At 33.4% G+C, this 13,600-nt stretch overlaps 1 protein-coding gene across 1 annotated transcript; it reads left to right on the top strand.

Annotated features, from left to right (window-relative positions):
• The first annotated feature begins 306 nt into the window (after window positions 1-306).
• Window positions 307-4,173, top strand: LOC120092933 (receptor-like protein kinase 2). The gene is made up of 2 exons (XM_039051182.1): window positions 307-3,341; window positions 3,534-4,173. The coding sequence occupies exons 1-2, from the start codon at window positions 458-460 to the stop codon at window positions 4,085-4,087; spliced, it is 3,438 nt and encodes a 1,145-aa protein (XP_038907110.1). The 5' UTR covers window positions 307-457; the 3' UTR covers window positions 4,088-4,173.
• Window positions 4,174-13,600: the final 9,427 nt, after the last annotated feature.

The raw sequence follows: 13,600 nt of genomic DNA, 5'->3' as shown, positions 1-13,600 counted from the left end.
ACTTAATTTTTATGAGAATTTTTTATAATAAAAATAAAATTATTATATACTTGAACTTTTGAAAATAATCATCATACATACTAATTTGTTACCAATGGAGCTAACCTATTATAAATAATAAAAGCATAAGGACTTTAATATGTTATTAAGTTTTTTTTGTTCTTTTTTTTTTTTTTCTTTTCTGGTGGGTTTTGCTTTGTATGGCAATATAATTGTTTTGTTTTGTTTTTTTGTTTTTTGAATTTTTTAGAAACAAATCCTAGGTATTTGTACACTGTTCTTCTTTGAGCTTGAGTCCATGGCAAGGAAGAGCAAACACTCTCAAAACTCACACTCCCAGAAGATGAGAGAGAACAAAGAAAGAACCATAAACACACTCACACACAGATAGAGAGATAGAGTTTTCAAACCCCAAAATTATGCAAACCCAAGAACAAAAGTTTGGAATTTGAGGCAAATGTCCATCCAATTCCTCTTCTTCTTCTTCCCATTCTCTCTCTTCTTCCTCATTTTCTTCACTCATTCTTCTTTTTCTGCTTCGAACCATGAAGCTTCAGTTCTCTTCTCATGGCTTCACTCTTCCAATCCTCTTCCTTCCTCTGTTTCCCCTGTTTTTTCCAATTGGAATCTCCTTGACTCTTCCCCTTGTAACTGGACCTTCATTTCTTGTTCTCCTCATGGTTTTGTCACTGAAATCAACATCATTTCAATCCCTCTTCAACTCCCTTTTCCTTCTAATCTCTCCTCTTTTCACTCCCTTCAGAGACTTGTCATTTCTGATGCTAATCTCACTGGCCCCATTCCTTCTCACATTGGTGACTGTTCTGAGCTTACTCTCATTGATCTCAGCTCCAATAACCTTGTTGGAACAATCCCAACAACCATTGGAAAGCTCCAGAAGCTTGAGGATTTGGTCCTGAATTCCAATCAGTTGACTGGGAAATTCCCAGTTGAGCTCACTAATTGTAGAGCACTCAAGAATTTGCTTTTGTTTGATAATAGATTGAGTGGAGGAATCCCTTCTGAAGTGGGGAAAATGGGGAATCTTGAGATATTTAGAGCTGGTGGAAACAGAGATATCATTGGAGAAATCCCAAAGGAGATTGGGAATTGCAGAAATTTGAGCATTTTGGGGTTGGCTGACACTAGAGTTTCAGGTTCTTTGCCTAACTCTATTGGTAGACTTCAAAAGCTTCAAACTTTGTCCATTTACACTACTATGATCTCCGGCGAAATTCCGCCGGAGTTAGGTAACTGTTCTGAGCTTGTTAACTTGTTTCTTTATGAAAATAGTCTATCTGGTTCTATTCCAAAGGAGATTGGTAAGTTGCAGAAGCTTGAGCAATTGTTTCTATGGCAGAATGAGTTAATTGGGACAATCCCACCTGAAATTGGTGAATGTGTTAGTTTGAAAAAGATTGATATTTCTTTGAATTTTCTCTCTGGGGCTATTCCTTTAACAGTAGGGGGACTTCCTTCGCTTGAAGAGTTTATGATTAGTAGCAATAATGTTTCCGGGTCGATTCCTTCGAATCTTTCGAATGCTACGAATCTTTTGCAGTTGCAGCTTGATAGTAATGAGATTTCTGGTTTGATCCCACCCGAGTTGGGTATGTTATGGAAGTTGAATGTGTTCTTTGCTTGGCAGAATCAGCTTGAAGGAAGCATTCCTTCGAGTTTATCAAATTGTTCGAATCTTCAAGCTCTTGATTTGTCTCATAATTCATTAACAGGCAGTGTTCCTCCTGGTTTGTTTCACCTCCAAAACTTGACAAAGCTTCTTTTGATTTCCAATGATATCTCTGGCACATTGCCACCTGATGTTGGTAACTGCACTTCTCTTATCCGAATGAGGCTTGGGAACAATCGGATTGCAGGGGAGATTCCCAACTCGATTGGCGCTCTACGAAGCTTGGATTTCCTTGATTTGTCAGGAAACCATCTTTCAGGGTCCTTGCCTGCTGAGATTGGGAGTTGTGGAGCTTTGGAAATGATTGATATTAGCAACAATGGACTGAAAGGTCCAATGCCTGAGTCACTTTCTTCTCTTTCTCTTCTCCAAGTTTTGGATGTCTCATCTAATCAATTTGATGGTGAGATTCCAGCTAGTTTGGGACAGCTTGTTTCTTTGAATAAGCTCATTCTTGCAAGAAACACTTTCTCAGGAACAATCCCTACATCCCTCAAACTTTGTTCAAGTCTCCAACTACTTGATCTGAGTAGCAATCAGTTGACCGGGAACTTACCAATCGAGTTAGGTTCGATTGAATCGCTTGAGATTGCTCTCAACCTTAGTTGTAATGGGTTCACTGGTACATTGCCTTCTCAAATGTCTGGACTCACTAAGCTTTCTGTTCTAGACCTTTCACATAATAGGATTGAGGGTGATTTGAAACCACTTGCCGGGCTCGATAATCTCGTCTTGCTTAACATTTCTTTCAATAACTTTACTGGTTATCTTCCGGACAACAAACTTTTCAGACAACTCTCCCCGGCCGACTTGGCAGGCAACAGCGGTCTCTGTTCTTCAATTCGAGATTCGTGTTTCTCAACAGATTTAGGTGGGGAAGGAATTTCGAGAGATGGGGATGATGCAAGGAGATCAAGAAAGTTGAAGCTAGCAATTGCATTGCTCATTGTCCTGACAGTTGTGATGACAGTAATGGGGGTAGTCGCGGTGATTCGAGCTCGAACGATGATTCAAGATGAGGATTCGGAGCTGGGAGAGACATGGCCTTGGCAATTCACACCATTCCAAAAGCTGAATTTCTCTGTTGAGGAAGTGTTGAGGCGTCTTGTGGATAGTAACGTGATTGGCAAAGGGTGTTCGGGGATGGTATATCGAGCCGAAATGGATAATGGAGAAGTGATTGCAGTGAAGAAGCTGTGGCCAACAATGATGGCAACGGACAACAGCTACAATGATGACAAATGTGGAGTACGTGATTCATTTTCGGCAGAAGTTAAAACTCTAGGTTCAATACGCCACAAGAACATTGTGAGGTTCTTGGGCTGTTGTTCGAATCGGAATACGAGACTACTAATGTACGATTATATGCCGAATGGTAGTTTGGGAAGTCTTCTACATGAGAGAAATGGCAATGCCTTGGAATGGGATCTAAGGTACCAAATCTTACTAGGTGCAGCACAAGGCCTTGCCTATTTACACCATGATTGTGTTCCTCCAATTGTTCATAGGGACATTAAGGCCAACAACATTCTCATCGGTCTCGAATTCGAGGCCTATATCGCTGATTTTGGTCTCGCCAAGCTTATTGACAATGGAGATTTCGGCCGGTCATCCAATACCGTTGCAGGCTCTTATGGATACATTGCTCCTGGTAAGCATTTTCTTTCAAATCACTCGAAAATTTCCGCCTTTTATAGCGAAAACGAGTTCAATATATGAGATGGACAAACTTTAGAAGATAATGAGATTGTGTTTTGATCCTCATACCCTGCTGTCTCAATCTTAATTAGCCTACATTGTTACAAATCTTCCTGATCTAGTTTTCCATTTTTGTCCATTTCAGAATATGGCTATATGATGAAGATAACCGAGAAGAGCGACGTCTACAGCTACGGTGTTGTGGTAATCGAAGTCTTAACAGGAAAACAACCGATCGACCCAACGATACCCGATGGACTACACATTGTAGATTGGGTGAGAAGAAATAGAGGGAATGAAGTCCTTGACCAAAGCTTGCAATCAAGACCAGAGACAGAAATAGAGGAGATGATGCAAGTTTTAGGCATAGCGTTACTATGTGTAAACTCGTCACCCGATGAACGACCGACGATGAAAGACGTGGAGGCAATGCTGAAAGAAATCAAACATGAAAGGGAAGAGTATGCAAAAGTTGATGTGCTGCTCAAAGCTAGCTCCTCCCCTGCCAATGGTGGGCAATTAGAGAACAACAAAAGCTCAAATAATAATAATAATAATAATAATGTTAATGGAGTTGGAATTGCAACATCTTCTTCAAAGATGTCAACAAGAAGCTTGCTGCCAAAAAGTAGCAATACAAGCTTCTCTGCTTCCTCATTGCTCTATTCATCATCATCCTCTAATGGCAGAAAAAGTTGAAATTTTTGTAAAAATAGATTGATTGATGCTTAAAGCCAAATGTAGGAAGTTTGTTTATTTGTTATAAGCTTCTTCATTATCAACAAAATGTATGCCTTTCTTTCAATGATGTAAAAAAAAAAAAAAAAAGAAGAAGAAAAAATATTGAATTTCATAAAAATACTAATGTGGACTAAATCTGTGATCCAATCACTTTATTCAATAATGAATGGACTATTTGAGTGTTTTCCTTTTTTTTTTTTTCTTCTTCTTTTTATTTATTTATTTATTTTTATTTTATTTTTTATAAATTTCTGGACAGTTTTGTCATCATCATTTATTGTTTAATTTTTCATTTTGCTTGTTTTTTTTTTTTTTTTTTTTTTTTTTTTTTTTTTATATATGTTATTTAATAGAAATGTAATGCAAGTATGACTAGACAAATAACCTTAAGGTATATTATGAAAAAAAAAAAGGTATATGAAATTGTTATGAAATATGCCATAAAATCTACCAAAACCTTTTAAACTAGTTTGATATATAACTTTACTTTCTTAAGTACAAGAAACATAAACTCTCCCTTTGAAGGCGATTTAGCTGATTTTGTTTTTTTTTCCTAGTTTGGTGAGCTCTTTTGTCAATAATAATAATAGTAATAATAATAATAATAAATAAAAAATTTGCACTTTTCCATTATGACTATCTTTGTTAAGACTTCACTCCAATCACTATTCTTTCTTAGTCAATGACTTTTAAGTGTTATATATAACTCTAAAGACTTAAGAAATGTCGACTTGAGCATAGTTTAGTGAATATAAGGATCAATTGATATTTCAAAAGTTGATCAAATATATGTTCCTCTACGTCAAGACTTGAAAATGAATTCACCATCAAGTATTTGACGATGATTTGACAAAAAGTAAAAAAAAAGTCCAAACTATGCATTAAACTATAAATATTAATGTAAAAATACTTGACAAAGTCAAAAAGAACTTGGACTAACTGACATATGTATATACTAAGGAATAAGAAGTCCGTGGTTCAAATCCCCCACGTCTATTTGTAATTAAATTTTTTTTGATACAAATATCAATTGTTATGGATTAAATTAAAATATGTTATAAATATAAACATAGAAGTTCGAGATTCGATTTTTCACCCCATATATCTATCTCTAAATAGTGTTCATACCCTTCTTCATAGACATACAAAAGATTACACATCTTTTGATAATTTATTTATTTTGTGTAAATCATTGTTATATACTTTTTAATATAATATTACAAATGTGGTGGAATTCAAATCTTATACTAGGCTTAAGTTAAGTTGACTTTGCTTTATTTTGTTCTTTTTAAAACTCAACACTATCCACTAATTAAACAATTTTTTTTTTTTCAGAAAATAATAAGGATAATAATAATAATAAAGTACAATAACCAAAAATTCCCTTTAAGAAAAATTCCAAGTGGAATAATTTCTGAAAGAATCTCTTCTTCACTTGAAAGCTGAATTTGAAGTACTCAACTTTAAACTGAATTTCAGACTCTGTTCTCAAAGATTTAAAAGATATGTCAAATCTCATATTCATAATTATTACACAAACAAAACAAAATGAAATCTTCAAACATAACAACAAAAATGCCATCATTAAAATCCTCAACCTCACATTCCACTCACAAGAAAATTTCTAAAACTTTCTTTTAGTACACACGTTATTAAAACTAGGATATTCGTGGATTGGATTGAGTTGGATTGAAAGATTTTTTTAATCTATTTATTTATATGGTAAATTTCTTCAATTCAAATAATCTTTATTAAAAAATTAACCCAATCCAACCAACCCAACCATAAAATATTTGCGTTGGTTGGATTGAGTCAATTAGGTTATTTATTTAAATTTTTATTCTAGAAAGAAGTAAAATATTAATACGTTAAAATTTAATTTAATTATTTTCATATATTGAATAAAGATTAGCATCTCAATTTTACTTTATATAATGAAAATTTTCTTTCTAAAGTACTAAAAAATCTATTTTTATGGGTTTTTTTAGAATAAATTATCTAAACAATAATGAAATTAAATATATATATATAATCGTCTTATATGTAAAAAATATCTAAACTTTAAAGTTAATAATAAATTAGGATTGATTTGGGTTGGTTTGAATTATTTTAGATGAATCTATGAACCAACTCAATCTATAAATTTTTCATTTATTTGAACCCAACTCAACCCAAAGACATGAATTGGATTGGATTGATTGTTTTTTTCGGATTATCAGATTTTTTGAACATTCTTAATTAAAACTATATCGATTTGACAAATATAAATAGAAGTAGTATAGAAAAATTTCCACACATTCAGATCCAATAACCAGTATACTTCTTTTTCATTTTATTGAAATCAAATTCGAAAATGAGAAAAAAATAATGGAACTTGCACTTTAGAACTTTGATAACATGAAGAGTAAAAGGAAGTCTTAAATTAATATATGGCTTAAAGGTTCTTCTATACCAGTTTTAAAATGTCATCTCTCTCCATGGAAACGTCGAATTCTCAATTTTTTTAAAAATTAATGTTAATAAAATATCGATGTAATTAAAAAAAAACTCAAAAAAAATATTAAGAATAATGAATAAATATCTTAAAAAATTTAGAATAATGAATAAAAACATTACACTTTTAAAACTAGTTAGATTATTTATTAATTTATACTTTATTCAAACTATTGACATTTTGTTACTTATTTTTTTTTATATTTGATCGATTTTTTTAATACTATAATGAAAATATCAATTCACGTCTTATATCGATATTAAATCCATTTATATACAAAAATTTCAATAAAAATACTGAAATTAATAAATATAAAATTTTCACTTTTTAAATAAATTAAAATGTTTATTATTTATATCAAAGTCATTAAATTTTTACGATATAATGAAAATATGGAATCACCTCTTTTATTAATATTCAACAATATATGAAAATGTTTATGAAAATTTAATACTCGACTTTGGCTTATTTCTTTTTTTCTGTTTGTTTGTTTGCTTTTTTTTTTTCCATCGATATCCGTGCTTCTTTTTTAGAAGCTTTTTTGATGTTTCATAAAGTAGTGTACTTTATGTTAGGAAATTTAGGGTTTTGTGAGAAATGGAGAAGATGCTCTGAATAATCTAACGGCCAAAAGAGAGAACTCCAATAATTCTCTAACAAACTATTACACAACATTTCATTCTTTCTTTCCTTCTCTTCCTAAACCCTTCAAACTTCCCATTTACAATTATTTGTTCCCTTTCACTTCTCTTTATTTCTTTTCCAATTTTATAAAAGTTATGACTTTATTTTCAACGATGTGTCTCATTATGATTCGCTGAGCGTTTAAATTGAGATAATACTTGGTTAAATTACAAATTTTGTTTATATGATTGTACACAAGTTTCAATTTGTTTCCTATAATTTTAAAAGTTTTTTTTTTTTTTTTTTTTTTTTTTCCATTTTATGGTTTTAGTTTAGTTTTTAAATATAGTATCGATGGTTATAGTTTGATGTTGATTCTTGTAATTTCAAAAGTTTTAATATAGTCCATGTAATTTAATCCAATGTTATACATAGGCCAATGTAGTGGAAATATTAAAAAAATAATAAGAAATGTCGTATGAAGAGCAAAATGACACACCACGGTAACACGGATATCAAAAAACTATAATATTAAAATATATATATATAACTTAAATAAAATAAAGAAACAAAGTTATGAAATTTTTAATTCATCTCCAAATGACCACTCTACAAAGTCCACTAATGACCACTATTTATTGAAAATATGACAACTAGGATGTGACATATTTGGACACTAATTATGTATAACTAAATGACACATGGTCTACACATATGGAGTAACGGAGGAATGCCACTTGGCCCTTTGACACTAAGCAAGGGTATCTACTTTACATATATATTATGATATTTATAATACTTCCCCTTAGATACCCATTATATATATAAAATATGTCTCATTAAAACCTTATTAGAAAAAAAAAATCAATGGAAACAAATCCTAGTAAATGAAAAAGAGTACATATTTCATATAATTTATACTCATAAAAGAATACAACATATTTGCTCTCCCTCATGGAAACATTACTTGAGACATCTACGTCACCACATTCCAATATTCTAGACCAATTTTTCAAAGGTTGTGGTTAGTAATGATTTTGTAAATAAGTCTTACAGGTTATCATTTGAACAAATTTTTTTTACACTGATATCATTTTCAGTGTAGAAAAGCTTTGGTGAAATATGATTTGTTCTATCTTCTTTAATATATTTTCCTTTGATTTGGGCTATACATGTTGTATTGTCTTCGTATAGTATCGTCGGAAGATGTGCTAAGTCATTGATCTTAGCCATACACATTCCCTACTAGCTTCGTAAATTGCAAGAATTTCAACATGATTTGAGGAAGTGGTCGTTATGGTCTGTTTCACTAATCGCCATGATATAGTAATTCATTCATATGTGCATAGATAATCTATTTGAAATCTAGCTTTCTGTGGATCAAATAGAAATCCAGAATATGCATAACCAACTAGATCAAAATTTGATTTGTTTGAATAAAAAAAAAACTCATAGCGATCGTTCCTTGGAGATAACGGATTATATGCTTAATTCCATTCCAATGTCCTTTTGTTGGAGAAGAACTATGCGTAGCTCATAAATATACTGAAAATGCAATATTTGGCTTGTGTTATTAGCATATATATAAGTGCATCAATTGCACTAAGATATGGTACTTCACGACTGAAATTCACTCAAAAAGTAATTTTTTAGCCTTAAAGTTCTGTTAGTTTTATTGTTAAGTTGCGTTCATTGATGCACTTTTATGTTTAATTTGTAGGAATTGAGCAGTTGGGCTGGAACATTCTACTTTGAGATTAGAATGACGAAAATACTTCTATAATAGGTCAAAGTTTGACCTAGGGCAAGAGAATGGGTCAAAATTGATGAAAACTGGAGAATTAAGGCAAAAAGAGGCATAAAAACCGCATGGGTGACGCTTTCCCGCTTCTTTAAAACCTATCATTCGTAATTTGATAATAACTTTTGATCCGAGTGGTCGATTTAGGCAAATGACCACTTGCTTTCTTAGTTTTTTGCATATTTTATCCATCTACAACATTAATTTTAGATTTTTTTTCATCTACTTTTGGTAATCGAGTTAATCAGTTACGGATTTTATCTTTTACTATTCCATTTATAAATCTAAATCCTACATAGTTTTGGAAAATGTTTACCTATATAAAGGAGACTTTGCATCAGTTCTCATCATTGAATTTTGGAGCTTTTGAGGCCAGGAGAGGGAGTTCTGAGCAGAATACAAAGGTTCTTTGGTGCCAAAGCTGGTTGGAGACCATTGGAGGGTCAATTCCATCATGGAGACGAGATCGGAACGCTAGATAATTATTCCTTTTCCCCTTTTTCATCTTGGATTTTTTTTTTGTATTTTTGTATTCTTGTTATGGTTCCGTCTATGAAAACCATGTTAGACTGAAATTCTCATAGTCTTAAGGTTAGATGAATTCTTTGGTTTAAATTCTTAAACACTTTCTTCTTTAGATGTTAATTTGCATTAATGCTTTCTAGTATGTTTGATCTTAATGTTTTTGAATGTTTGGTCAACATTTGAATGATTTCACGACTTAAATCTTGCTTGAAATATAGGTTTTAAATTAGATCATGCATCTAGACTATTGTTTGAATACTAGAGTTATCGAATAACTATATAGATTGTTGATGAAGGATCTTAATGCTTTTCTTAATTATCTAGTTTCAAGAGATTAGTAATTAGTAATTAGGTGAAAGAAAAGATTGATCTCGAGAGGGACAATCTAGATAAAAGACTTATAGATCTAGGTGTTATGTTAATTACTTCAAAAGTCAAAAAAATTGCGTGAAATAAATTAATGTGAAGTAAATTTAATGCATGGAGTGTGAGTTGAGTGAATTGAGTGTGCATTAATCAATTAAGAAACACCTAGCTTGGGTTGGTCTAGTTTTTTTCCATTCCTTATAATTCTATCATAGACTTAATCATAAGATGGGCATGAGACCTTCCGATTAAAACTTAACCAACTCACTTAGAATCCTAAGTGGTAGTTTGTAAGATCGAATTAATTTAAAGCTTAAGAAAGAATCCTCACCTAAACAATAAATAACAAGCATTAAGCTTAAGAGCATGCTAAGTTGAATAATCAATTTTCATCATCTAATTGATTACTCAAAGTGAGATTCATCTAGATTAGAAAGAGAATGCTTATTAATTGGAACCCCAAATTAACATCACAACCTTACTTAATCTTTGCTTCTAGGTGATTAACTAACTAATGGTTACAAATTAGGGCTAATAGAAAACAATCAATCAAACTAATATGACTAATTTATCAGATATTCAGATGAAAGAAAGATTGAAGAATAATTTCAAGATGAAATCTTTATTATATAAGAAAATCTCAGCAAAATACAATCCCAAGTTTCAAGAATCTTAAAGGAATGAAAATAAACCAAAAGCCCAAGCTAAGTTCTTACCTCTTAGCCCTTAATCATCTTCAAAATCAAGCAGTTCAAGTTCAATCTTAACCAAAAAATGGAATAAACTAACGTTTCTAGTGGAGAGGTGGAGATTACAAGTGATGAAAATGGAAAAGTAGCATGATAACCCTCAAAATCGGCCAAAATAGTGATATAAAGCAGTGCCGCAACGTCGCAACCCTATGTAAGAGCGTTGCAATACTGGGCGAGGAGTTGCCATAGCGTTGCGGCACAACATGAAGGAAATCGGATATGAGATTTCCATGAGCAGCGGACAAGATTATTCCAAATCACAATCATCAATGAACATAACATTTACAGTCGACTTCAAACAAGTAGTTATACAATTCATATAGAAATTACAGCATGAATAACTACAAATGCAGAAAGGAAAAAACCTACGAACATTTGCAGATGTGTCTCCACGCTCCTTTGCGCATGACCGCTCGAGCAACACAACCTCGATCGCTCAATCTACATGACCGCAACACAACAATGAACACAGCAAAAACACTTCGTGCTCGTCCTCAACGATCGCCTTGGCCATGAACTCCTCCACAATAGCACGAACAACCTCCAGAAAACCTTGACGGCGAGTTAAGTATAACACCACCAACAAGGCAACCTTGGTATTCTTAGTGTGAGAATCCAGAGGGTGGGATCTGTTCGAACTTGGAATGAGGAAGACGAAGGAGGAAACACCGATCGTGACCCAAATGGGTAAGTGGGAGATGGCGGAGACCTATCGTATAGGTCGATGCCCAATCGTTTAGCTAAAGCTATGCAATCGTCTAGCCAAAGCTATGCGATCGTTTAGCTCATCGCTTAGCTCGGTCTGTCGCCTACAGACACTACACGATCGTTTACTTTGGGCAAGCGATCGTCTAGCAAAACTATGCGATCGTTTAGTAAATACTGCACGATCGTTTAGCTCGCCACTGCACGATCGTTTAGCTCGCCCAGTCGTCCTTTAGTAAATTCATATTTACTTGACGACAACGTGAGTTTCTTTTGTGCGAGAAAGAAAACTCAAAAAACTTTTTACCAGTTTGTAAATCTTACTAAAATTAGGAAAACTATTTTCCTTTTAAACTCACGGTTACCATGAATCCAATAACCACCCACTCAATTTGTTATTAAAAAAAAAAGAATTAATTATCCAATAATTAATATTATTATAAATATAAATGATAACCAACTTATCATATTATATTTATAACCTATAGTTTAATATTTCATCTCATGAAACATATAAACCATAGTTTTTTTTTTTTTTTCTCTATTCTATGGTACTTAATGTAAATCTCATTTACATCAATCCTCCACTAGATATATCTAATACATCATACCGATTGTATCATATATAATCAAAATACCCCTTATTAATTTGAACATTTCAAATCAACACCAAGATCTGATCCTCAACTGAATCCATTGAGCTACCAAGAGAACCTTATGGACCTGTAGCTCGAAGCTCCAACGGTACGTGAATAACTGACTAAACTCTTTAGTCACGGGATCCATCATCCGTTAATTTCCAGGCACTCCACTAAAGACAGACAGTTGAACTCTCCCTACCACAGATATATTATGTGTCCATCTTAACCAATCAACAGCGCGACAATCCTTCACAGATTGCTCGTAAATACAGCTGGGCCAATAACAATTATGCCCCTGTAGTTACATCTATCTCCTTAAGTACCATTGATCCCTCTAATGAACATAAGTCATACTTCTACTATGACTGAGAATTCTCTTCCAAAAAGAAGCTGTGGCCACTATGTTCAAGCCCCGAAATCAGCCCTTAAGGGAGCAATCTCTCTACTTAACTCTGCTTCGGGAAATGAGTGAATTCCATATTGTGGATTGAGTTCTCAACTCCCAGATTAGACAAGTTCCCAAAAATGTAGGCATGTTGAGTTGACAATCTGGCCACTCTCACCCATATTAATCAAAGGACCGCCCTCAAAGGCAGGAGTTCCCAAAACACTCAGGATTGAGGTCGTGTCACCTATGGTTATTTAGGTGAGATATAAGTCTCTAGTATCAACGGCGTTATATACAGAGTCTAGTCATTTCGTGGTCTAGGTCTTATACAAACTCTTTGTATAGGACACCCCTGCTTGTACGTCTCTACATGAATGGTCAGGATCTACCATCTATAGTAGCTTACAACACTTGCAAACCTCTACAAAGTGAGCCGTATCCCTAGTGTCACCAGGATCAGGTATCCCACCTTAATCCTTATACTACAAACCTATTTAGGTTATCACTTAAGGCATGATCCACTTGTATATCACATATATATGCTTAAGTTCACATAAGATAACCAAGGAGCTTTGTTTATTAGGTATGAGTAAATGCCAGAATTAAATAAAACCTATTTTATTCATTGAAAAATGTGTATCTTTACAAAACAACGAGACTCTGGGAGAATTAGGACACTAATCCCAACAATCTCCTTCTTGTCCTAATGACTCGGAGACTAATGTACAATAAAAATGTATAATATACAATCCCAACATTTGGTATGACTAATGTACAATAACAACCTTCGAACGCAGTTCCAACTTCTTTGGGTTAGTGATAACGGGCAGAAATGCACGTTATTACAGTTCTAAGTTATAAAACAATGCAGGTTTGCGTTGATAAAAATATACTATATTGCGTCCATAAAACATTAAGTACATAACATTGTGGTCGCATGCGTCCATCGCATTAAAACAGTTAACTTGTGTATTTTTGTGCAGAATATGCGTTGACGCAAGGCAAAAAATGTGATCCAAAGGAATCAACGGCCGAGCGTAGCAAAATATTGCGTTACCGCAAGGCTATGCGGTGATTTATGCTCGTAAATATCTGCTCAAGAAGGATTGCCGCATAGAGCCGGCGCAACTTGGTGGGCGCATCTGGGTGAAAAGCGTAATAAATCACGATGGGAC

Source organism: Benincasa hispida, chromosome 12, assembly GCF_009727055.1.
Source record: "Benincasa hispida cultivar B227 chromosome 12, ASM972705v1, whole genome shotgun sequence".
Lineage (NCBI taxonomy): Eukaryota > Viridiplantae > Streptophyta > Magnoliopsida > Cucurbitales > Cucurbitaceae > Benincasa > Benincasa hispida.
Note: the sequence above shows the minus strand (reverse complement) of the source record. Positions and strands in the feature narration are given on the sequence as shown.

Bases quoted from the DNA above. Each gene is read 5' to 3' on its own strand.
- LOC120092933 (XM_039051182.1), top strand. From the start codon at position 458: ATGTCCATCCAATTCCTCTTCTTCTTCTTCCCATTCTCTCTCTTCTTC. The intron at 3,342-3,533 runs GTAAGCATTTTC...TGTCCATTTCAG, and splicing joins TTATGGATACATTGCTCCTG to AATATGGCTATATGATGAAG.